This window comes from Brassica napus, unplaced genomic scaffold, assembly GCF_020379485.1.
Source record: "Brassica napus cultivar Da-Ae unplaced genomic scaffold, Da-Ae ScsIHWf_3088;HRSCAF=3902, whole genome shotgun sequence".
Classification (NCBI taxonomy): domain Eukaryota; kingdom Viridiplantae; phylum Streptophyta; class Magnoliopsida; order Brassicales; family Brassicaceae; genus Brassica; species Brassica napus.
Genome location: NW_026016323.1, coordinates 234,518 through 257,710, shown reverse-complemented (window position 1 = coordinate 257,710; position 23,193 = coordinate 234,518). Strand labels below are relative to the sequence as shown.

Genomic DNA, 23,193 nt, shown 5'->3' with positions numbered 1-23,193 from the left:
TAAAAACTAACTATATATATGTAATATATTAAAAAGTATTAACCATATATACATATTTTCATATGGGATAGCGGCAGAGTATACTACTTTATAGAGTCTATATGCGTCAACAGTTAGGTGATCTTATGAATCTAGTGGTTGTAGTTGTTGGTTTTCTTATTACTCAGGGTCTGACTGGTTCAAACGCAGCGGTTGCGGTTGCGGTTGCGGGAGTTTGTGGATGCAGGCGGTTGCGGTTTCTAGCGGTTTTAAGAGATTTGTACGATTGGTACTGCGGTTAAAAATTGGTGCGTTTGCGGGTGACTTATGACTGGTTAACTATCAAATGTGATAACAGTCAAATAATAAATTAACAATATTTACGTTTAATATAATCATAAAAATATCAAAAATCATAAAATTATAATAAATATAAGATTTATATTTAGAAAGTTATAATTTTAATTTTTGAAAATTTATTGAAATTGTTTTTATTATAAAATTTTATAATATTAATTAAAATATAATAGATATATTTTAATATTTTCAAAATTTCAATTTTAAAATTTTTATTAAATATTTTTACTTTTATATATATATTGTTTTAAAAAAAGAAATTTTTTTTACCCTCCCGCAACCGCCCGCAACCGCAAACGCTAGCTGGAACCAGCTTTTGAATTTATGAGATTTGGTGCGGTTTGAAGCGGTTTAGAGCGATTTGAATGATTGTTGCAAACCGCCGACAACCGCTACCAACCGCAAAAGCTGCGTTTGCGGGTGGTAGCGGGAAATCCAGTCGTCCCCTCAGTGTACAACATCTGAAAACGCTAGGGAAAGTTGCTGCAAATTTTTATCTGATTACTACTTGAAGTTATGTCAATGAGTTATAAATAAATATTTGGAGTTCCCAAGTAATATGTTTCTGAAGCCGAGCCGACATGGAGATGAGACCACCAACGCAAGTGCTGTCTTAGATCACGACCGTCTCATTTTCCAACGCGATCAATCTCCCCACAAAACCAAAAAATGTTTATCAACTCTTGATTCGATGCTTTCTTTCTTACATACATTTTGTAATTTACTGTTAGACATTGAAGGAGACAAACTTTTATCCTTGATTCCCGATCTTGTCCATTTTATTTGATCCTTTCCATACTCTGTCTGTCTAATAGGCTTTCATTTGCTGAGGGACTCGGGCTTTTTGCTCAAACTAATTATCAAACCAAAACATTAATTATATATGAACTATACAATACTACTGAACCTAAAACATTTTCTGAATTAATTTAAATCGATCAATGATCTTAATCAAAAGACTAAAAACACTATGTGCTATGTATAGCATGTTAGCGATTAATCAGTTACCATTTGTGAAAACTCATTTTCGTCTAATAATACATCTGTACAATCATTATTCACTTAGATCTTATTAACCATGCTTTTTTTATAACCCGCGGTATCCTATTGGCCGAAGGCCAACCGACTAATTTTCTGGTTACCTGTCTATTGGCGCCAAGCAGATTTGGTTGTTCGCAATGGAAATTAGATATTCATGTCGACTGACAACATAAGCGGATAGTTATGATTGCTTTTTATCACCAAAATGTTTTAGGCCCTTCACTGATAGTTCTTTAGAATCGAATCATGTAAATGAATCCCCTCCCTTACATCAAAATCCAAAAATGTAATCTTGAGATACATTTTTTATCAGAAATTTTCTTGCCACACCAATAAAACTACAGAATACTACATACACTGGGGGTTTAACCCGAGCTTAGGCATCCAGTATTATGTGACAAGAAATTTTTAATATTTAATACTCCATCCGTTTCACAAAGAGTGTTACTTAGACACTTTTCACACATATTAAGGAACTCATTAAAATTCATTTATGTTTTCATTAATAGAACAAATCTAACCAATAGTATTTTAGATAAATAGATTTATTTATAAAATCAATGTATTTTGCAATTAATTTTTAGCTGAAAAGTTGTATAAATTGCATTGATATTATAGAATGACATTCTTTGTGAAATAAAAAAAATGAATTAAAGTGAAACTTAATATGAAACAGACGGAGTAACATCTATGGTTGTTTCACTGGGATTTAATAATTGACTTTAATATAACAAATACATGCGTGCACTTCGAGTCCCAAGATAGTAATAAGTCTCCTTTTTCATTCTTCAAACTTTCTCTTTGTTTCTTTTCTTCCTACCATTTTCTCCGTACCCTTTTTCTATTAAATCACATTTGCCACCGTTTTTTCACATCGCACACATGTTGTATACACTCATTTATTAATATGTACATGCATATATAGCATTCTTTGCCCTCTTAAACACAAACACCTCATCTAGAGATATCGTATATTTTCTTATTCTCTGTCTTCTAATGTCTGATCCAGCTTGTATCTTCAACAATGGCGTTGTCGACGGCTATGACTATAGCTTCAACTATTCCACTTCTCTCTCACACATCTACAACTCTAATGGCAGCTTCTATTACCCTCGCAATACCACAGACATAAACCCTAATTCTACTTTACCTGAATCTCCTCCACTTAGAGAAGCTCTTCCTCTCCTTAGCTTAAGCCCCATCCATAAGCAGAAAGAAGATATTGTTCCTCAGCATGAATACTATTTCATGGAGACGACCGAAAACTCTTCTAATTCAAACTTTCTTAATCATAATCTTGATCAATGCCAAGAAAGTACTCATCATTATGATGTGACCGTGGATCTTCATCTAGGGTTGCCAAACCCCGGTGGCGACGCTATTGGTGACGGGGGTGGTGGGAGCAGCAGCAGCGATGTCATCCTTGATTCTACCGACCAAGAGCATCATCAAGATCGTCATCAATATCATGGAGTAGAAGTTACACTTGCTTCTGATCATCATCATGATGGTCATGGTGGTGTACAAAGGGGTATTCATAATCACTATTGGATCCCTACTCCTTCTCAGATTCTCATGGGTCCTACACAGTTCTCTTGTCCTCTCTGCTACAAGACCTTCAACAGATACAACAACATGCAGGTAATGACATTCATCCAATAAACCTAACTTTAAGTTCTTACTTTCCCTAAAATGAATTTCAAGATTTGACTTTTGTTCTTTAAAATGGATCTATATATGTTTATTTTCCTTATTTTTCTTTTGAGTAAGAATTTCTATAATTTTTTCAGATCTTCATCATGAGAAAATCCTAGCACACACTATGACAATTTTTTCATAATAATTGCTATTCCTATTAGTATAGAATCGAGAATAACTTTTCATTTGATGGTACAAGTCATTGCTGTACGATCTGTTGATTAATGGCTATGAGAAGATCAACTATGATCAATCAATGGTTTTAAAATCAAGAAGATCTTCTTTAACCAAAAGTCATTCTAGACTGCCTCCTTCTAACCCTAGAATATGATTATTCTTCCTTTTCCAGTTTTGGTCTCTCTTGATTTTTGCGCAGTTCTACTACAAACACTCATTACCCTAAAAGGAAAAAAGAAAACGAAAAGAGGAAGATATATGTCTTGCAGACTTTTCTAATACCTATTATATCTTTATATTTTTTTTTTTGAGAACTACATTACATATAACTTTTTGTAAAAGAACATTACATATATTTATTATGTGACATTTAATTCCTATTAACCCCTAGGCAATCATACGGGGTTAGATCTCAAACTCATAGTATTCATCTTTGTACAAGTACTCAAAGAGAATATGATCTAAAAGTACATGAACTACTAAACTACATAAATTTATACAATATTAATTTTCTAGAATTACACGAATTAACTGATAAGTATATTAAATTATATGAAGTTTGTGCAAGAATTATTACACAATATTTAGCATGATCTGTTTGGTCAGTATTGCACTACATTGTGACAGTTGCATTTCGAGATTAGTTTTGGAGTTTTATCTTAAACATTTTGTTCGATCATAAAATCAAATAAATATTTAAGCTATGCGCATAACTTGAAGTATTTAACGTTTACACATTTTTTTTTTATCTGAATTAGATGCACATGTGGGGACATGGCTCAGAATACAGAAAAGGACCAGAGTCACTAAGAGGGACACAACCAACGGGGATGCTGAAGCTGCCTTGCTACTGTTGCGCACCGGGCTGCAAGAACAACATTGAGCACCCGAGGGCAAGGCCGCTCAAGGACTTCCGTACGCTTCAGACACATTACAAGCGGAAACACGGTGCGAGGCCCTTTGCTTGTCGTAGATGTGGAAAGGCTTTTGCGGTCAAAGGAGACTGGAGGACGCACGAGAAGAACTGTGGGAGGCTTTGGTATTGCTCATGTGGCTCGGATTTCAAGCACAAGAGGTCGCTTAAGGACCACGTCAAGGCCTTTGGTAATGGTCATGTCCCTTGTTTTGGCATTGATTGCTTCGGCGATCATGAGGACGAGGAGGCTGCTTCTGATGTCGAACAGCAAGAATGATCGTAATTTTGTTTGGATTATATATATCGGAATAGCAGAAGCCTTTACTGTTCTAAGGTGTTCGTTAAAGTTTGTTAGACCGTCTTTTTCATTTAACTAATCTAAAGTGCATTTTCTTATCATTAGTTATATTTCTACACGCAGATGTACAAACTCTAGTATAATTTAAAACTCCAGAATTATGAATAAGACAATTTGGTCATTTAAAAAATTGAAATCGTACTAGTTATATAACTCATGTAACTTTGTTCAAAACAAAAAACACTCATATTTTTCTTTTCATTCTCGATATGTAAGAGCAATCTTATCAGGAAGACATTCTTCAAAATTCTTAAACAAAAAAAAATAGTATTTTAATATAATTTATATACGTGATTAAATATTAATTGTAAAATAAGAGCTAAACTAATAGAAAAATGACATGTGTGGAATGGAGTTCCTAAAAGTTCTCCTTTTATAATTTTTTTTACTCTATCTCTTTTCTTTCTATTATTTTATTTTTATAATCATAAGATTAACATACATTTGTTTTCGTTTTTGTAGATTTGGATGACTCGTGCATCAGAAAGATCTAGGACGGACTATTATACACATATTTACAAACCAATGGAAAATTAGTATAAATCCAAAGTAGTTGACCTGCAGAATCTTAGCAATTCTCATTTTTCTCTTAATATTACTAATTTACTAATCTCTCTACATCTTACAATTTACTTTTCCTTATTATATATAAGGTAAGTTTAATTTGTAATAATTTAACAAAAATAATTCATGTAGAATAAAATTTATTACTTACTAGAGTATGATATCAAAAATTCTAAATTTCCAGCAAATCTATATTATTATTTGATAAATGATTCTGTTTACTTGTCACGTCTTCCATAATTTTATATAATTTTGCCATATTTTGTCATATTTATTTATTAATTTAGATAATAAGATTATTTTATATTTTATTAAATAAGTAGAAATAAGATTTATAGTGTAGATAATAATATTATTCCAGCTATACGATTTTTGAAGTGAAAGTAGGCTTACTGGTTTCTACGAACACTATTGCACTACAAGAAAACATCCGCATACTGAGGGAAAAAATCGTCGGTATGTCGTCGGAATAACGCTATTCCGAGGACATACCGACGAAACAAGTCGTCGGAAATATCTCCTCGGAAATTCATATTTCCTCGGAATTCCGTCGGATATTTCCGATGGAATTCCGAGGAAACAAAATTCCGAGGAAACTCCGAGGACACAGAGTTCATCGGAAGGTTCCTCGGAATATACCGAGGGACGTCTTCGTCGGAATATTTCGATGGAATTCCGATGGTCCAATCTTCGGAAGTTTCAACGAAATATTCCTCGGAATGTTTATCGGAAAATTCCGAGGAACTTTTGTCCCTCGAAAAATTCCGAGGAACTTTCTTCCCTCGGAATATTCCGAGGAATTTCAGTCCCTCGGAAAATTCCGAGGAATTTTCTTCCCTCGGAAAATTCCGAGGAATTTCAGTCCCTCGGAAAATTCCGAGGAATTTCAGTCCCTCGGAAAATTCCGAGGAACTTTCTTCCCTCGGAATATTCCGAGGGAAATATGTCCCTCGGAATTTTCCGAGGAACTGCTTTCCCTCGGAATTTCGAAAAAATTAATTTTTTTTTAAAATTATTTTTATTTTTAAAAATTAAAATTTTTAAAATTTAAATTCGAAAATTTAAAATTAAAATTAAAATTGAATAAAACATAAAACATTAAAACATAGTAGATAATATTCAAAGTTAAATAAAACATTCAGAGTTTTTGGTAAAAAAAAAAAACTACTGGTCGGGAATGTTCGGGAACACCTCGTTCGGGTACATCCTCTTCATCATCTCCATCATCTGCTCGTTCAGCCTCTTCTGGGTCTCATAGCCCGCCTGTTGAGCTGCCATCTGGGTCTCCAACGCAAATATCCGATCATCCTTGTCCTTCAGCTGAGCCGTAAGAACTTCTGGATCAACATATGCCGGTGGTGCAGAAGAAGGAGCAGCCGACTGGGAGCGACGACCCAAACCGACCAAACGTCCCTTTTTCTTTGGAACCGACTGAAATATAAATAACCAAATTTAGATAATATAAATTGATGATAATATAAATTGATGATCTGGTGGTAGAAATCTCCTGTAACAGTCAAACCAACACGTTTTCCTTCCGTGTTTTAGTTGGAAAGCATCAGTGTTATCTTGACAATATGGACATGATAGCCTTCCATGCGTTGTCCATCCAGATAACGTACCATATGCTGGAAAATCACTTATTGTCCACATTAGTACTGCCCGCATTTGAAAGTTTTCTTTATACGAAACATCGTATGTTTCAGCACCTTGAGCCCATAGTTGTTGCAACTCATATATTAGTGGCTGAAGAAACACATCAAGTGATCTCTTAGGATGCTCTGGTCCGGGAACGAGAATCGAGAGAAACAAAAACTCTCGTCGCAAGCACAAGTTTGGGGGTAGGTTGTATGGTGTAAGAATGACTGGCCATAGAGAATACTGTCTTCCACTCTTGCCAAACGGGCTGAAACCATCAGTACATAATCCAAGGTAGACATTTCTTCTCTCATACGCAAAGTCGGGATACTTTGATTGGAAATACTTCCACGCTTTTGCATCTGAAGGATGTCTGATCTCACCATCTGTTGAGTACTCCGCATGCCATCTCATTGGTTGCGCTGTGCGTTCAGACAGATACAGCCTCTGCAACCTTTCCGTCAAAGGCAAATACCACATCCTTTTATATGGTACTGGAACTCTTCCACTCGTATCTTTATAACGAGGCTTCCCACAAAATTTGCATGAAACCCGCTGTTCATCCGCCCTCCAATAAATCATGCAGTTGTCTCTGCATACATCTATTACCTGATACGATAAACCAAGACCAGCTACGAGTTTCTGAACCTCGTAGTATGAGCCAGGAGCTACATTATCTTCAGGTAGAATACCTTTTACATAATCAGCAATCGCATCCACACAGTCTTCAGCCAAATTATAATTCGTCTTAATGCCCATCAATCTTGTAGCAGATGATAAAGCTGAATGACCATCTCTGCAACCTTCGTACAATGGTTGCTTTCCAGCATCCAACATATCATAAAATCTCCTAGCTTCGGCATTGGGTAAATCTTCCCCTCTAAAATGATTATTTACCATCTGCTCAGTACCTACACCGTAATCTACATCCGTTCTAATTGGATCTTCTAATCTAACCGCTGGCTGAGGTTCGCTAGTACTACCATGTTCATAATCAGTTTCTCCATGATGATACCAAATTTTGTAACTTCGTGTAAACCCACTCAAATATAGATGAGTCCAAACATCCCATTGTTTAATAACTTTTTTATTTTTACAATTAGAGCAAGGACATCTTAACATACCTGTTTTTGCTTCCGGTTGTCGGTGAACTAACCCCATGAATTCGGTTATACCTTGTTGGTATTCTTCCGTAAGCAATCTCGTGTTCGGATCCAAATGAGGTCGATCGATCCAAGAACGAAAATAATTTGAAGAAGACATGTTTTTTATGAATCAAATTCGTGTGTAAAGAAAGTGAGAGGGAGGATGAAGATATGGAGTGAATGAAGAGGAAGAGGGATGCTTGTATTTATAGTTGAAATCCTGCCGACGGACCGAGGAAATTCCGACGGAATTCCGATGCAAACGGCTAGTTCGTCGGAATTTCCTTGGAATTTTTAAAATCCCCCAACGGCTCTCCAACGGCTCTCTAACGTCTATAATATTTCCTCGGAATTCATCGGTTTTTTCCGAGGAATACAATTTTCCTCGGTATTCCGTCGGAATATTCCGACGGAATGAATTTTCCTCGGAATTCCGTCGGTATATTCCGAGGAAATTCCGAGGAAGCCAAATTTTGTGTTTCCTCGGAATTTCCTCGGAAATTCTTCGGTATATTCCGAGGAATTCATTTTCCGTCGGAACGTCCGTCAGAATACCATTGTTTTCTTGTAGTGTTGATCCAATTAGATATTGTTAAAATATTAAAGTTAAGGTGTTAGAAATTTTAGTTGACAAAAAAAGGTGTTGAAATTTTAAAATATATGAAAAAGACAAAAATGGTTTCGTTGAATTGGTGTTAGTGACATAATGTAGATTTTGTTAAGTGTTTAATTTTAAGGCTTATTTGCTAAATAACCAAAAAAAAAGGGAAATTAGATTTTTAGAGAGAGAGAGTAGAGAGAGATAGGAAGAGAAAGTAGGAGAGAGGGAGTATTTTTAGTTAGGTATTGAATTTTGTTTTTTTTTTTCTGGTTACTGGGTGCAATTTCCCTTAATTTTATATTGTGTTCTTTTCTGACATGATGCTGATTTGAATTTTTAATATTCTGATGTATATTTAACATGTATGTCCTATGTAGTATGTTTTGCTTAGTTTCTTTACAAAATACTATTCTTTGTCACACTTTAGAAAATCTAAATTGTTCATAATTATAATGTTTATTGGCTACTGTAATTTGTTAACATTTTATGAGATATGATTGTTTCTTATATTTTCGGTGCTACTGAGAATTTTTTTAAGCTACAACTATAAGAAGTGTTTGATTTCACATTCAAACTGAGTAATGATGTTTTGGTTATTACGAGAAAAATATTTTATCAATATTTTATCCAAAATTTATGTCTTCTAAAACTTGAGAATTTATAATGTTAATTTAAATTTTGTTCTAAATTAAAAATTTAAATTTAAGAAAGTTTAATATTAACAGCATAATTACTAAATGTATATATTAGTGGGCACAAGATGTGCGGATCCTTAACTAGTTATAGAGTAAAAGTTTAATAAATTCCGCTAATAACTCCAATAAATTTCGTAATGTATTAATTTTACTTTTTACCAGTCAAATATTTTATTTAAAAATTCATCCATCCACATAAGCTAAGCTTTAATGGACTTAATCCTACCAAATCAATGTTTTTGGTACTTATCACAAACTTTGTAAAGTTTATACTAATCTATACTATTAAAAGGGAAAGAGTCCTAAAAAATCTACTTAAACAAGGTTGTTAGACCTATTCACTAGAAAATTAATATGTCTTATTTTATACTTACATTAATTAATCAAAACTATCAGTATTATTAATAGGGAACAACCCAACTGCCTATCATCATTATATCACCGATATATTTGCATCTAACATAGCCTTTTACACATTAATATTTTGAATACATTATTATTCACTTCATTAAGCGAAGAAAAAGTCAAAACAAATAATAATATGCAATGTACATATTTTCAACCTTATATAAATAACCAAACAGAAAAAATCAAAATGCTACTGGTCGTGATTAAATTAGTGGGTATGTTATCCATGTATTTTTTTAAAATCTATGTATGAACTTACAAAATATATTCAAGGTATTATGTATATTTTCAATACAAACTAAATCCCTATAAAATGAACCATATAATATATACTTAACTCTCACCATTTTCATGTATTTTCTTGAATCTATGTATTTTTTCAAATACATATTTTCTAGAGATTTTTATCATATTTTCAGTATAAATCAAACCCTATACCCTAAACTATATTTCCATAAAATTCTAAACCATATATCCTAAACTTTATTTCATATATTTTTAAACTATAATCTCATTTCATATACATTTACTTTATATGACAAATCAAATAGTTTATTTAGTTTTATGTATTGTTATAAAACATGAGAAGTTAATCAATTTCTTAAAAAGTGTTATCAGATATTTCCGGGATTTTATAAGGACAAATCAAATAGTTTATTTAGTTTTATGCATTACCAAAGAATACGAGAAGTTTAATGATTTTTTTAAAAAAGTGTTATCAGGTTTTTATGGGTTTTACCAGAGGGTAATCGGTGTCGGTTCATATGTTAATTAACAATTTTTTTTATTTATCTGATTTTTAATTAACATGTTTTCCTTAAATCTGAATTTTGTGGAAACATATCAGTTGGTAAGAACCTTTGATAGAATGCTACATGAAAAACATAAGTCAGTCCATATTATATACATCAAGGGTTTATCGGTTCAACTGTAGATCTGGATCAGATATAGAACACTCGATATATTTCAATTTGTCTGTTTATTATATGTGTACCCCCAATAAAAAGAGTTAAATAATTTATAAAAACATAATGCTTTCTTCGCACCATTTAAATGTAGATACACTATCAATCCCCAACAGTCGGCTTCGGTTCGGGTATTTGGGTTTTTAGTGTTTTGGTTCTAGAAATTTAGGAGCCATTCATGTATTTACAAAATTTGGTTTGGTTTAATTCTGTTGGGTTATTGAGGTTTTGGTTCGGTTTGGTAATAAACTTAGGAACCGACTGATATCCCAAAAAATGTGGATCCAATTCAGTTCTGCTTCAGTTCTGTTTTTTCAGGTAATTTCAGATTTATAGATAAAATATTGGATCATTTGGGGTTTTCAGTTTAAATATCAGATAATTCAGTTTTTTTGAATAATTCAATTTTTCGTGTAAGTTGGTTTGTAAATAGTAGTTTGAGGATATTTGGTTATTTGGAAACTACATAACATTATTGATTTTAGGTATATACTTTGTATTTAAAAATTCATGTACCTATTTGGTTTTCAGTTCAGTTTTAGATTTTTGGCTCCATAGATATAGGATATGATTATTTATTTATGAAATGCATTTCAATTCTGATTTCGTGTATTCGAGTTTGATGTGGTTTGGTTCACGGTTCCATATAAATGTGGCTAGACCTATACACTATTTTATATAGAAATTAATTTAAAATATTTTTTTTAATTTTAAAAATAAACCCGCGCTTTTTAAGCGCGGGTCAAAATCTAGTTTCTGATATTAAAACTGGTTTACCCGGTTGTAGAAGAAGCTCCGGTTCATATCGACCCGAAGATAAATCGGGGTCAACATAACCAGGGGGGACAGGCAAACGAGAAAGAAGATGAGGAGGAAAGGTTAGGTAGAAAACGAGAAGCACGCAGGCATAATATGCTCTCACTCACTTAGGCTAAGAATCTGCGCAGAGATAAGCTATGGATTAGGGTTTCCATCGATTAACCAATCTCTTCCTTGGGCTTCAGAGATTCTCATCGTCTCCGTCTTTATATACACACACATACACATTCTTCGTCTTTGTGTGTTTGTTATCATCTGAGTAACTGCGACAACAAGAAGGTCTTTCCGTTTCGATTCCGTTCAGATTAAATCGATGGATTCGCAGATGCTCGTGGCGCTTGGACTGTCCCTTGTGGGTGGATTAAGTACTTCTTTAGGTGAGGCTGCTGTTTTCTGAATTCATTGATTTCGATTGTGTTTAGATGATGAACGATCGCTTCTTCTATGTTTGATGATTGTAGTTGTGTCATCAGATTCTGGATTGGTTCTTTCAAAATTGTTATTAATTGGAAGCTGATTTTGTGTTCAGTACATTGCTTAGTTCCTAGATATGAGGTTTTGGTATCTTGTTTCTGTTACTTAGATAGCACCAGAGGCTCCAAGTTAGATGCTTTTTGGTCCATCTAATTGAGTTTTTCATGTTACTTTCGCAGGTGCGCTTTTCGTAGTTCTTAGTGAGACTCCCAATATGAAGATGCTTGGACTTCTGCAGGTGAGTCTACATCTAATCTCATCTTTAATATCATACCATCCATTTTTCTAATGTTGGTCATATCTCTGGTAAAGCAGAGCTCTCACCATATTAAGAGTTATTGGATGTTCATTTTGTTTTCTCTTCATTTTTAGATTCTCTTGTCTTCAAGCTTTATAGGGTGCTAGTAACCGGAAGATGTGTTCCCTGAACAATTTTTCTTTTCTATAAAGCTTTTTTTCACTTGAGAGAATTTGATCGATATTGTAGGTTACTGATCTGATGATAGTAATTTGTTTCTACAGGGTTTTGCGGCAGGTCTGATGTTGAGCATATCGTTCCTGGATTTGGCTCATAATGCTATAAACTCTATTGGCTTCTTGAAAGGCAATCTCTGGGTTAGTACTTCTGTGTCCATATTGTGCCTCACTGGGGTTTGTTATACTTTTTCTTCACACTGAGAGTAATATAGTTTTCTAATGTTTCAGTTTTTCGGTGGTGTGATATTCTTTGCGTGTATTGCCAAATTCATACCGGAACCAACACTTGGTCCTTCTACTGACGTGAAAAGAAGAAAGGTAAGAATTACAATGTTCTCACAAGGCTTTCTGTCCAAAAATATGAGGCTATATGTATCATGAATGACAGCTTTGCTTATTTGTTGATTACAGAAAAATGGAGACGAGGGAGGTAAGGACATGGCGAAGAAGCATCGCCGGCAAGTCTTATATAGTGGAATTGTTACAGCTATTGGTATACCAACTTTCACTTCCATTTCTTTAATTTATTGATCTTTTGTCGAGTTTAGATCATTGGGTGCATTTAGTTTGATCTGTAATTTGATGGCTAGATGAATCTACAATGACTCCTCAAAACCATTGCATCAGTGTAGACTTGCAAATTTGAGCTCTTCATATTTAGCAAACTAGTCAATATATTACTGCACAGTAATGTGCAAGACCTAATGATCTGTGTGTTTATTCAACCAAGACGTATCTTGTTTCCTGGACTTCTATAATTTTTCTTGCTTTAATGTTAGTTATATAGCAACTTTTTATCGAACTCTTATACATATATCTTGTTCACTTTAAACTATAGGAATAAGCTTACACAATTTTCCAGAAGGGATGGCCGTATTTCTCGGATCAATTAAGGTGAGGATAAGGATCATGATGAACAAAAAAACTCAGAGAGCATGCATTTTGAGAAATTGTTGTCTCTCTATGCTCTCTGATGACCTGCATCACAAACGTACTAATATCAATCATTGCTTGTTGGATTCGCTTCGCAGGGCATGCGAGTTGGTGTTAATCTGGCTTTGGCAATCGCTTTACATAACATTCCGGAGGTATAGATTTCTCTAACCATAAGCAAATTTTGAAGGCTGTCATATCTACCGACTTACATAGGCTCACCTTATTAAAAGAAACCTAGAAAAAATATCATGACTTATTCTTGTTTGCTGTTTTTCCTGTTTGACTGTCTGTTTTCCACTATAAACTAGTCTCGAAAACGAGTAAACAACTAGATTTTTTTCATTTCTCTGATTTGCTATGCTTCTTTTGCTGCTGCGGTGCGATATTTTCAGGGTGTTGCGGTTGCACTTCCTATATATTTTGCAACAGAGAGGTAAGAACATGTTGCATATGAATTCACATTTGTACCGTGTATACTCCGGGGTTCTATTCATCCTAAATCTATATTATGCATGTAACAGCAAATGGCAGGCATTCAAATTGGCAACACTCTCTGGTTTAGCTGAGCCTCTAGGTGTAATTATCGTGGGTAAGTTTGCATTAGTTTCTTTGTTGATACATGCTTCTTCTGTACAAGTACCTGTTCTCTCGAGAGTATCAGAAATTGATACATCTTCCTTGCAATGCAGCTTATCTGTTCCCGAGCAGCTTGAGTCCTGAAATCCTTGAAGGCTTGTTGGGAGCAGGTAAGTAGAAATCTGCAGAAAATCGGCTCGGTTCTATGTATTAAAAAAACCATTGGACTTGAAGCGAATCAATACAAAAACTGTTGTTTGTTGTATAATGCAGTTGGTGGAATCATGGCTTTCCTAACTTTGCACGAAATGCTTCCTTTGGCATTTGATTATGCTGGACAGAAGCAAGCTGTTAAGGCTGTGTTTGTCGGTATGGCTTGTATGTCTGCAAGGTAAAAACTCGAAAACCAAAAGCTTTGAAATAGCGGTTACTTCCTGGCGTCCTTAGTTTTACAAATTTTGATGATATGTTTGTCTCTGTTGTTGTTGCAGTCTTTACTTTCTGGAGCTGAGTTTACCTGAGTCAATGGGTTAGTCAGTTTAGTTATGTCATGTGTGCAATAATTGCCTCCTTAAAGACAGAAACAAGTCTGTGGAGTATAGTCTCTTTGTATCTGTGAAATCAATAGGATCTGTAACAATTGAGTATTCATTTTTAATTCAAAGTAATAATCTCTTTTAACATCTTATTTAACAGTAATCTCTGCCAATCTCTCGCAAAATGTCACTGTAAATCCATGTGATCATCTATGGACAAAGATGCTTTTGCAAAAATAAAAGGTGTATTTATAGCTCTAGTTTATTTTTACCACTATTTCCTAAATTTAAAAACAAAAATTAGAGAATCATGTCTTGCTAATTACTGGCAGATCTTGAAACTCTCTTTTGTCCTTCCACATTTTTGTTATGTTATAAATACATTTCACCACCTTCACCTTTAAGGCCATCACCTGAATAACACACAAAACAAACATCCAAAAAGTAAACCAAAGAAAATAATGGAAATGAACAACGTCAACAAGTTCTTTGTCGCTCTCTTTGTCTCGGCTGTGTTAATGAGCTCAGCCACCTCGGCTACCATGGAGTCTCCAGCACCAGCACCAGGTACTTCCTCCGCTACCGTGGCTTTTCCGGTGGTTGTCTCCATCGTTGCTGCATCACTCTCCGCCTTCTTGGTTATTCTCTTGCAGTAAAGAGATGTTATGGAATGCCTTCTAAGAGATGCAGAACTAAACTCTTTTTTGTTTTGTTCTGATTTGATCCTTAGAATCATCTGTGTAAAATAATTTTGTCAAGTAACCCATTTTGATGTATAACCTTATTGTGTAAGTTATTACACTAATATATATACGAGTATGATAATATAACATTCTGTTAATCAAATACCTTCATTGTCTTTAATACACACAATGGTTGGTTACATGAAAAAAGTTGTGGTTATTATTTGTTTTTAAGGATTGGTTTCATCATCATTTTGCTTTCTCTTAACATTCATGAGACTTTTGGTAAGCCAAATCGCTGTCTCTCTTGATGAAACTGTTTCATCTCCAAAAGGCTTCAAGACTCCTTCGAGCTCATCGAACTTCTCTTGCCTAAGTAAACCTGCACAAAGCTCCAACAAAGATTCCAACGCTTCTGCTCTCTCCTCGCTTCTCGGTGTCTTCTTCTGATATTCGCGTAGTAGCGTTAATGTGCTAAGCAATGACATCTCTTGAGTCTTTTCTGGCTTCTCTTTGTCTTTTGAACTAGAACTTCCATTCTTGTTTCTCTTCTCTTTCTCCTCTGCTTCTTCTTTTAGTGCTTGATTATGTTTCATTGGTGTTTTCGTGGACTTTGCAGTGCCTGTCCTTGGGGGAAGACGGGTCTCGCCTGCTCTGTTTTCGTAGGTGTTGTGTTCTGATTTGGATACGACTGGTTTAAAAACCGGAGACAGGTTTTGGCATTGTGCAAGATATGGCTGTAAGTGAGGATGTCTTAACAACTCTGCAGCCTATATAACAAACATTTTAACACTTAGAATAAATATCCAAAGAAAAGCAGCAAAAGAAGAAACGAATGGAACTTATCATTCACTCACAGTTGGTCTATGTTCAGGGTTCTTGCGCAACATACTTTTAATCAGTCTTTTCCTGCAAAAACATATTAGAAATTTCATAACATTTAACACTCAAAATCTTGTCTAAACTAAAGTGAATGTTGTATTTATACTTACAATGAAGAGGAATACATGACGGGGAGAGGAGAAAGCGAAGAGCGGTTAATCTTGTTGATGAGTCCAGCCATGTCCTGTTTCCAAGAAACATAATTTTTTGAAAAGTTTGAAAGAGATTCAGATTTAACACAAGAAGAAATGAGAAGTGTTCTTACAGGAGCCTTGAAGGCAGGTTGATGTGCAGCTACTTCAAACATACAGCAACCTATAAAACCAAAAAAAAACTTTATGAGAAACACAAGAAAAACAACAAGTTGTAAGGATTGTTTAAAGTTAAAGAAGAGAATAAACCTAAAGACCAAATATCAGATTTGTAGCCGTAAGGTATATCTGCAAGAAGTTCAGGGCACATGTAGTTTGGTGTTCCCACAATCTACATAAAAAAAACGAGAAAATGATTCAGAAAACATTAGACTAAAAGCTATATATTCTAATGGATTGTGAGAATCATTACCGAGGAAGCAAGATCATCTTTGCCTAGAAGTTTTGCAAGACCAAAGTCACCTGAAAAAAAAAAACTTGGTATCTAAAACAGCTTCTCAAGAAGTATAGAAGATTGCTGCATCTGATATCTTTACCTAATCGAATCTCGTTTTCTTTGGTGAGGAATATGTTTGAGCACTGGCAAATTTGAGTAGCAGTGTTAATGGATGTACTGTTCCATTGTAGCAAAAGAAGCATAGAAGATGAAATTACCTTAAGGTCACGGTGAAGAACTCGATTGTTATGGAGGTAATCTATTGCTAACAGTAGCTGAACCATCCATCTGCAGAGTTTCTACGGAGAAGAAGATATAATTCTAAGTTAGCATCCAATATCAGTTCATTACTTGTCTATACCAGATAGATTCCTTAATGACTGCTCACTTCTTCAGTGGCAAATGTTCCTCTAGCTCTCTTTATCATTTGAGTCCTGCATTTATTAAATAAATCAGTGAAAATAAAACCACCAGAGAATAAAACAAAGAATCATAACGTTGGAATGTGAAATGATTGCCTTACATGTCTCCACCTTCACAGTAACTAGTTACAATGCATACACAATCCTGCTAGCCAGTAAAACACACCAAAAGTTATAATATTCTGTAAAAACTTGTTCTTGATTATGAGCTTCGAACAAGACTATATCACCTTTTCAACCCATGAATCTTTGTACTCCACAATATAAGGATTCTTAAGCTTTGATATCAAACTCATCTGAAGGTTCATCAACAGTTCCAAAAGAAACAAAAACACGTTTTCATTTTCAAGAAATCATAGTTGGATTTGATCAAGATTTACAAGTCATTAAGATTGCTAATTCATTAACCTCTTGGATGGCAGCAAGCTTGCATCTCTCTGTTTGTTTAGCCAAACGAATCTTCTTCACTACATACCTACAAAGAACAATCCGTAGATCTCAAACAAGATCATAAGAAACAAATATACACAAAACTATAAACTCAAAAGTCTAGATCTTAACTCACCTTCTTCTCTCAGACTTGTGAATCACAAGAAAAGCAGAACCGAAAGCTCCTCTTCCGATCTGCTCCACTACTTCATAATCATCCATCTTAGAAGAAGCTGTTTCACTTATCTTGTTTGCCATCTGAGATCTTCCTCTCTCGGTATTAAAAGGATCAAACTCACAAGATTTTACTGTTCAATGGAGCCTGTAAGCTTCAGAAGATTCATATAAAAGACATGAGCATTAAATTCTTTGAGAATCAAGAATTAAAGAATCAAGAAAAAAGATGGGACCCTTTAACCAAATCTTGATTTTGAAATATCGTGAAGAAGGATGTTTCGTAATTACTTTGTTTCTTTCTCTTTTTTGAACAAGATGGAGAGGGAAGATTTGAAGATGAAGCAAAGAAAGGTCAGAGAAAGTGAGGGAAAATAATTTAAATGATAATAAAATAAAAACCAATTTGCTTGAGATTTCAGACTGTTGCTGGTGACATGTTTGTTGCTATTATTACATATAAGTCCTTTTTATTTATTATTGTTGATATGTCTCTTTCACACTTTTACACTTTTAGACAGAGGAAAACATTCTCTGTGTTTACATTCTGTTTTTTATTATCATCCTTTGGGTAGTTAGGAAATTATAAGAAAACAACAAGTATGAGTGTTATTTATTTGACCCAAACGTGAATTTCATGACTTTTGTTCTGTTGCATAATTGGTCTACCAACCAGAGAAAATCTATACAGTCTCTTAAGATCTCCTATTCGATGTTTTGGTTGGACCATTCGTTGTTTTGGTTGGACCATATCTTTAACTCTTTTGGTTAGAAGTTAGAACAACCCAATAATAAATAGTATCTAGCAAGTCACATATTGAGATGACTCATTTATTTTCCCTTCTATAACAATATTATATATTTTGACTAAATATTTGGACCTGCATTGTTCATATGATGACTCAAGCACTTCAAAGACCATTGGCATTAGTAAAGGATTTTCTCTTCAGTAAGGCAATAGAAAATTTAACACCACAATATTGCAGAGATGGAATCTGAACCTCTTGAATGTTTTGATAATTTGATAGGTGTTTTGGTGTTCGGAGGCTTTTGTTTAGATTTTCTTTAAGCTTCTATGCTATAACAACTGGATAGCTATGGCTTCATGTGTAGCGACATGGTAACTGAAGAAGAAATTGAGTTTTTTTTTTTTTTTTTGGTATAAATGTTAAGAAGAAAGAAGAAATTGAGTTTAACTGCATTGTGTGAGTCACAGTACCGTTATTGAAACCTCTCATATGATTTACAGAAGTAGAACAAACTTAAACCAGGTAAACAGAGGCAAACATACATTCATCGTCAAAGAGAGTATAGACTAAACAAAAAGCCTAGTAATCATTAAAGGGACCGGGAAGAACACCAACAGCAAAAGAGACTACTAAAAAATGGTCAAACAATAAGCTGTTACATATGAACTTTGGAAGCTAAGCAGGTTAGGAAAATTACTGCATAATCGAATCATCCAAATACTGCAAACCAGCTACAAAACTTAAGACATTTATGCGTCATTTCAAACATCCTATAATCTAATCATACAAAGTTACATTCAAATTGAGGAATAAGAAATGAAAGCTTTTAAATTTCCAGAGCTATGCGAGACCAGAATCTATAAGTGCTTATAGTGTTTCTTATTCACTGCATCTTCCTCCGGAGCTATTCGCTTTGGTTTGGTATTTTCTTTTATATATATGACAAGTTTGGTTCGGTTTGAATCATGGGCATTGTGTTTTAGAGTTAGTAATTTTAAAATATAATCTCCTGTATATTAATCCTAGAGCATTCACTACAAGAAAAATGAGTTTTAATAGCAGACCGAAATAGCATTTTTTACGATTGTACTATGTTTGATATACCCGTTAGTTTTAGATAGCGTTTGTATATTTGGAAACACAATGATAGAGTGGTATATTTGGAAATGCTATGGTAACATATGGTTTTATATGTAATACTTGGGTTTAATAGCAAAATATGATTAAAAAAAATATGTTTGGTTTTTGAATTCCTAAATCCTAAAATAAGTTTTTAAACCCTAAACTCTAAATACAAAATTTAAACTCTATTTTAACATCAAATCATAAATTTAGCTTCAAATGTTAGATATAAACTCAAAAATTAATTTTTTTTCAAAAAATTATCTCAAATCTTAAAATCAATATCCCAAACCTTTAACTTTAAACCCTATACTCATACATTTATTCTAATCTCCAAATTTTAAATATAAATTCTACAAGTAATTAAAAACATCTCAACAGCATAAACATAAACCTTAACTTTCAACTAGTAAAAAATTTAAATCACCTAATTCTAAATCATAAAACAGATAAACTCTAAAGCATATAACAAGTTTTTAAACCTTCTAAATATGAATTTTAAAACTATAATATACTCATACGGTAACTTCAAATATAAAACTTAAACTCAAAATTTATTCTTTTTAATTTTAATATATAACTTCCAAACACACAAACTTTAATTCTTCAGTCAAACTCTATACCCTAAACCCTAACACCAAGCATATATAAAACTATACATTTACTAAATATAAACTTCGAATCTAAATTTTAATTATTTAACAAATTTGAAATCTAAATCTTAATCACAAAATATTTATATAAGAACTTAACACTTATACTCTCAAAACTATAAACCCTTAAATCATAAACATAACCCTTTATACAATATAATTATACAAACCCTATTATGCAGTTTAAAAAAGTGTATAACCACAAAAATTTAAATCAAAATTTATATTTCAAATTTTAAATTATAATATATAATCTTTAAATTTAGAAAAATTTTAAAACAGTTAAAAAGAAATGTAAAAACAATTTTTATTGTCTTTTTTTGTGTGGCCATTGATTGATTCTAATCTAAAGGTTAAAATTTGTTCTTTTATCTATCTTCAACCTTTTCTCTCACTGATTAATTTTTGGTCAAGGATCACACTTTTTAACCATTGATTTGTTTTGATTTGAAGGTCTAAAAACACTCCCGATAGATCTGTTTTTTTTTTTGTCAACCATATTATATTGATATGCTCAAATGGGCCATTACAAGTTGATATCGACTATGAAGTCCGATAAACTAACGAAAAGAAATTACATTTAAAAGGTCCTTTAAGAACAAGCGGTGAATGTGATACGTGTTTGTCCACGTGTTTACGGCTAGGGCTTCGACAGAACACACGTTCAGCAAGCTCGGCCGCCGTGAAGCTTCCACCGTCGGGACTTTCAGGAACCGCCTCTCTGCTGTCATTTCCTCATCGTTGTTAAAAGTTTCACCGGGAAACATGGTGGCTTCCTTCTCCGACACCAACTGTTACAGCTCCTCTTCGATCGCCTTTCTCTCTCTCACCCGATCTTCTTCTCCTAGCGATGAGAAGTGTGCCGCCGTCTCCGGTAACTTCGACTCAGAGACCTTAGTTCCCACCCCACTAAGGATTGATGGATAAAGCAAACATGATATTACTCTCATAACACATAGAAGATGCATCAATCAAGGTTAGATAGAGTTGGAAACACAGAGGACTGCCAAGAAATCCAATCAAAGAAAGATCGAAACTTTATTTAATCAAACCGAAACCGGAGAAAGAGATGAGAACACGTCCAAAATCGATTTGAAAATCACAACACAATCGCTGCACGCGAAACAAAAGATCGATACTAAGATCGAAACTATTTACAACCAAAAGAATCGATTCAATTAGCTTCTCATCTCTTCTTCTCCCGTGAAAGATCCAGAGAGAAATAACAGTGAGAAGAGAGAGAGAGAGAGCCTTTTGTCTATTTTAAATTAACTTACATAGATCTGAGATCTCTTTTTTTTTTTGGGTTCTACGGTCTCACACTGTTCAATGTCTTTGTCTCTGTTCACTCATGGAAACAAAACGATTAGATTTGATTTTGATTGGAGGTTGGGCCTGGAGTTGAGAGATGGCGACGCCTCTGTACAATAGTCACTGAAACAAAAGTCTCTGCACCTGGCCTCTCAAGTTCCTTGGAGAAGACGACCAGGAGACGACGAGAAAGCTTCGTGGAGAGGAGACAATGACGACGAAGACCAAGGTGTCTGGACGCTGAGTACGCCTCCTCTCTGCAACTTGCCTCTCAAATCCTACGACGAAGAAGAAGAAGAATCATGGCGGGATACGACGACGAAGGTCATGGAAGAACACGACGCCGAAGGTCGTGGTGCAGCGGGTGAGGATTGAAGGATGAAGAAGACAACGGAGGTGGTGTTGGTGCGGCGGCGTTTGGTAGTAATTAGGTTAAAGCTTGGTTTAGTTTTGGTTTATTTGGTTTGTTGGTTTATTGTTTAATTAGATTTATTTTTTTATATTTTTGTAAACCACTTTAATTATAGATCAATTTAAATAATAAAGAAAATTTAATTCTATGAATTAATTTTAAATTTTAATTATGTTTTTATTTTAAATAATTAACTAAAAAATATTCTAAAATAAATAATTTTAATGTATATAATAATAAAAAGAAAACATACTATTAAAGACTATTTAATTGCATACAAAAAACACTATTACGATAATAGGATAGCAGAGTAAAAAACCGCTATCTAATGTGTCTGATCTATTATGAGGGACGATGATACAACGTTTCAAAAACTGCTATAGTATCATTATATAGCGTTATCCGTCCGCTATTAAAACACATTTTCTTGTAGTGATTACATCATGTTTTCGTAGCCACGTGTCATCACGAGAATGATTATTAAAATTGTTAGAAAAATAAGTTAGTTCATATAAACATATACTATGTTTTTATTAAACTAACCATCAAATTAATTAATAGTGTACAAAATAATATTTTGTTTTAAAATAAAAGCTACATAATTATCTAATATGGTTAGCATATATATGACAATTAATGATTATGAATAATACATATTTGATAAAATTTCTAACCTCTCTCTTTTTTGTTTAATTTTATACTATTAAAAGAAATAAAACAATCACATTAAGCATATAATAAAAACAATTAGATTTTTTCTTATATGTTATATTCTGAAATTTAAAAAATGACTATAAATTACTAAAATCGTAAAAGTCCCACATTAAAAATATTGTGATCAGTGGTTTAACTTTTTTTTTTGTTCAAGCAAGATGCAAATGATCATATATCATAGGAGTGGGCGTTCGGAGACACGTTTGAGTTTGTAACGGATATTTCAGTATAAAGGTATAGAACCCATTCGGGTATTTCTACACTCCGAGTCGGGTTCGGGTATTTATGTTCGGGTTCAGATATTTTTGGTCGGGTTCGGATATTTAAATTTAGAAGAAAAAATAAATAAATTATTCATTGTTTAAATTTTTGTATTTAAAATATATTTTAACGTAACTGTTTTTTTTTAATTTTCAAAAATTAAACTATTAATAGGTTTGGAGATAAAACTTTAAAAATAGAAAGACACTAATTTAGTTGTTGTTTTGAAATTTTAGATGCAACATTTGTTAATGCAAGAAACAAGAACTTGATATGTATTTTAAGTGAGTAACAAATAATTTTGTCCGTAATTATATGTATATTATCTAATTTTGAGCAATAAGAATCATTAATATAAATATTTTAAATAAAATGAGAGAAATAAACTAGAAATATAGAGTTAAGTATACTTATGTTTGGTTATCTTCAGATA

The 23,193-nt window shown here is 33.5% G+C and overlaps 3 protein-coding genes across 4 annotated transcripts; 2 read left to right on the top strand and 1 right to left on the bottom strand.

The window, feature by feature from the left end:
- Window positions 1–1,824: 1,824 nt before the first annotated feature.
- On the top strand, window positions 1,825–4,445 carry LOC106345206 (zinc finger protein WIP4-like). The gene is made up of 2 exons (XM_013784439.3): window positions 1,825–3,018; window positions 4,011–4,445. The coding sequence occupies exons 1-2, from the start codon at window positions 2,374–2,376 to the stop codon at window positions 4,443–4,445; spliced, it is 1,080 nt and encodes a 359-aa protein (XP_013639893.2). The 5' UTR covers window positions 1,825–2,373.
- Window positions 4,446–11,346: 6,901 nt separating this feature from the next.
- LOC106451871 (zinc transporter ZTP29) lies at window positions 11,347–14,512 on the top strand. Its single transcript, XM_013893848.3, has 12 exons — window positions 11,347–11,738; window positions 12,015–12,073; window positions 12,358–12,450; window positions 12,541–12,630; window positions 12,724–12,805; window positions 13,151–13,206; window positions 13,344–13,400; window positions 13,641–13,681; window positions 13,770–13,837; window positions 13,938–13,994; window positions 14,098–14,215; window positions 14,316–14,512. The coding sequence occupies exons 1-12, from the start codon at window positions 11,675–11,677 to the stop codon at window positions 14,356–14,358; spliced, it is 828 nt and encodes a 275-aa protein (XP_013749302.1). The 5' UTR covers window positions 11,347–11,674; the 3' UTR covers window positions 14,359–14,512.
- Window positions 14,513–15,182: 670 nt separating this feature from the next.
- On the bottom strand, window positions 15,183–17,958 carry LOC106451870 (serine/threonine-protein kinase Nek6). Of its 2 annotated transcripts, XM_048774351.1 has the most exons (13): window positions 17,501–17,958; window positions 17,344–17,410; window positions 17,166–17,231; window positions 17,037–17,080; window positions 16,902–16,947; window positions 16,732–16,812; window positions 16,614–16,656; window positions 16,490–16,539; window positions 16,327–16,408; window positions 16,191–16,240; window positions 16,036–16,109; window positions 15,901–15,952; window positions 15,183–15,813 (listed from the first exon to the last, which is right to left on the bottom strand). In XM_048774351.1, exons 1-13 carry the CDS (start codon window positions 17,620–17,622, stop codon window positions 15,274–15,276), a joined length of 1,317 nt encoding a protein of 438 aa, XP_048630308.1. In that variant the 5' UTR covers window positions 17,623–17,958; the 3' UTR covers window positions 15,183–15,273. The 2 variants fall into 2 exon arrangements, with proteins under 2 accessions (XP_048630308.1, XP_048630307.1); XM_048774350.1 differs by having other exon boundaries at window positions 16,036–16,240; window positions 17,501–17,902.
- Window positions 17,959–23,193: the final 5,235 nt, after the last annotated feature.

Excerpts from the sequence above, each read along its gene's own strand:
- LOC106451870 (XM_048774350.1), bottom strand. The coding sequence starts at position 17,622 with ATGGCAAACAAGATAAGTGAAACAGCTTCTTCTAAGATGGATGATTAT. Across the intron at positions 16,540-16,613 it reads AGAAAACGAGATTCGATTAG|GTGACTTTGGTCTTGCAAAA; the intron begins GTAAAGATATCA and ends TTTTTTTTTCAG. Across the intron at positions 15,814-15,900 it reads ACCCTGAACATAGACCAACT|GCTGCAGAGTTGTTAAGACA; the intron begins GTGAGTGAATGA and ends TTTGTTATATAG.
- LOC106451871 (XM_013893848.3), top strand. The coding sequence starts at position 11,675 with ATGGATTCGCAGATGCTCGTGGCGCTTGGACTGTCCCTTGTGGGTGGA. Across the intron at positions 12,074-12,357 it reads AGATGCTTGGACTTCTGCAG|GGTTTTGCGGCAGGTCTGAT; the intron begins GTGAGTCTACAT and ends TTGTTTCTACAG. Across the intron at positions 13,838-13,937 it reads TCTAGGTGTAATTATCGTGG|CTTATCTGTTCCCGAGCAGC; the intron begins GTAAGTTTGCAT and ends CTTGCAATGCAG.
- LOC106345206 (XM_013784439.3), top strand. The coding sequence starts at position 2,374 with ATGTCTGATCCAGCTTGTATCTTCAACAATGGCGTTGTCGACGGCTAT. Across the intron at positions 3,019-4,010 it reads ACAGATACAACAACATGCAG|ATGCACATGTGGGGACATGG; the intron begins GTAATGACATTC and ends TATCTGAATTAG.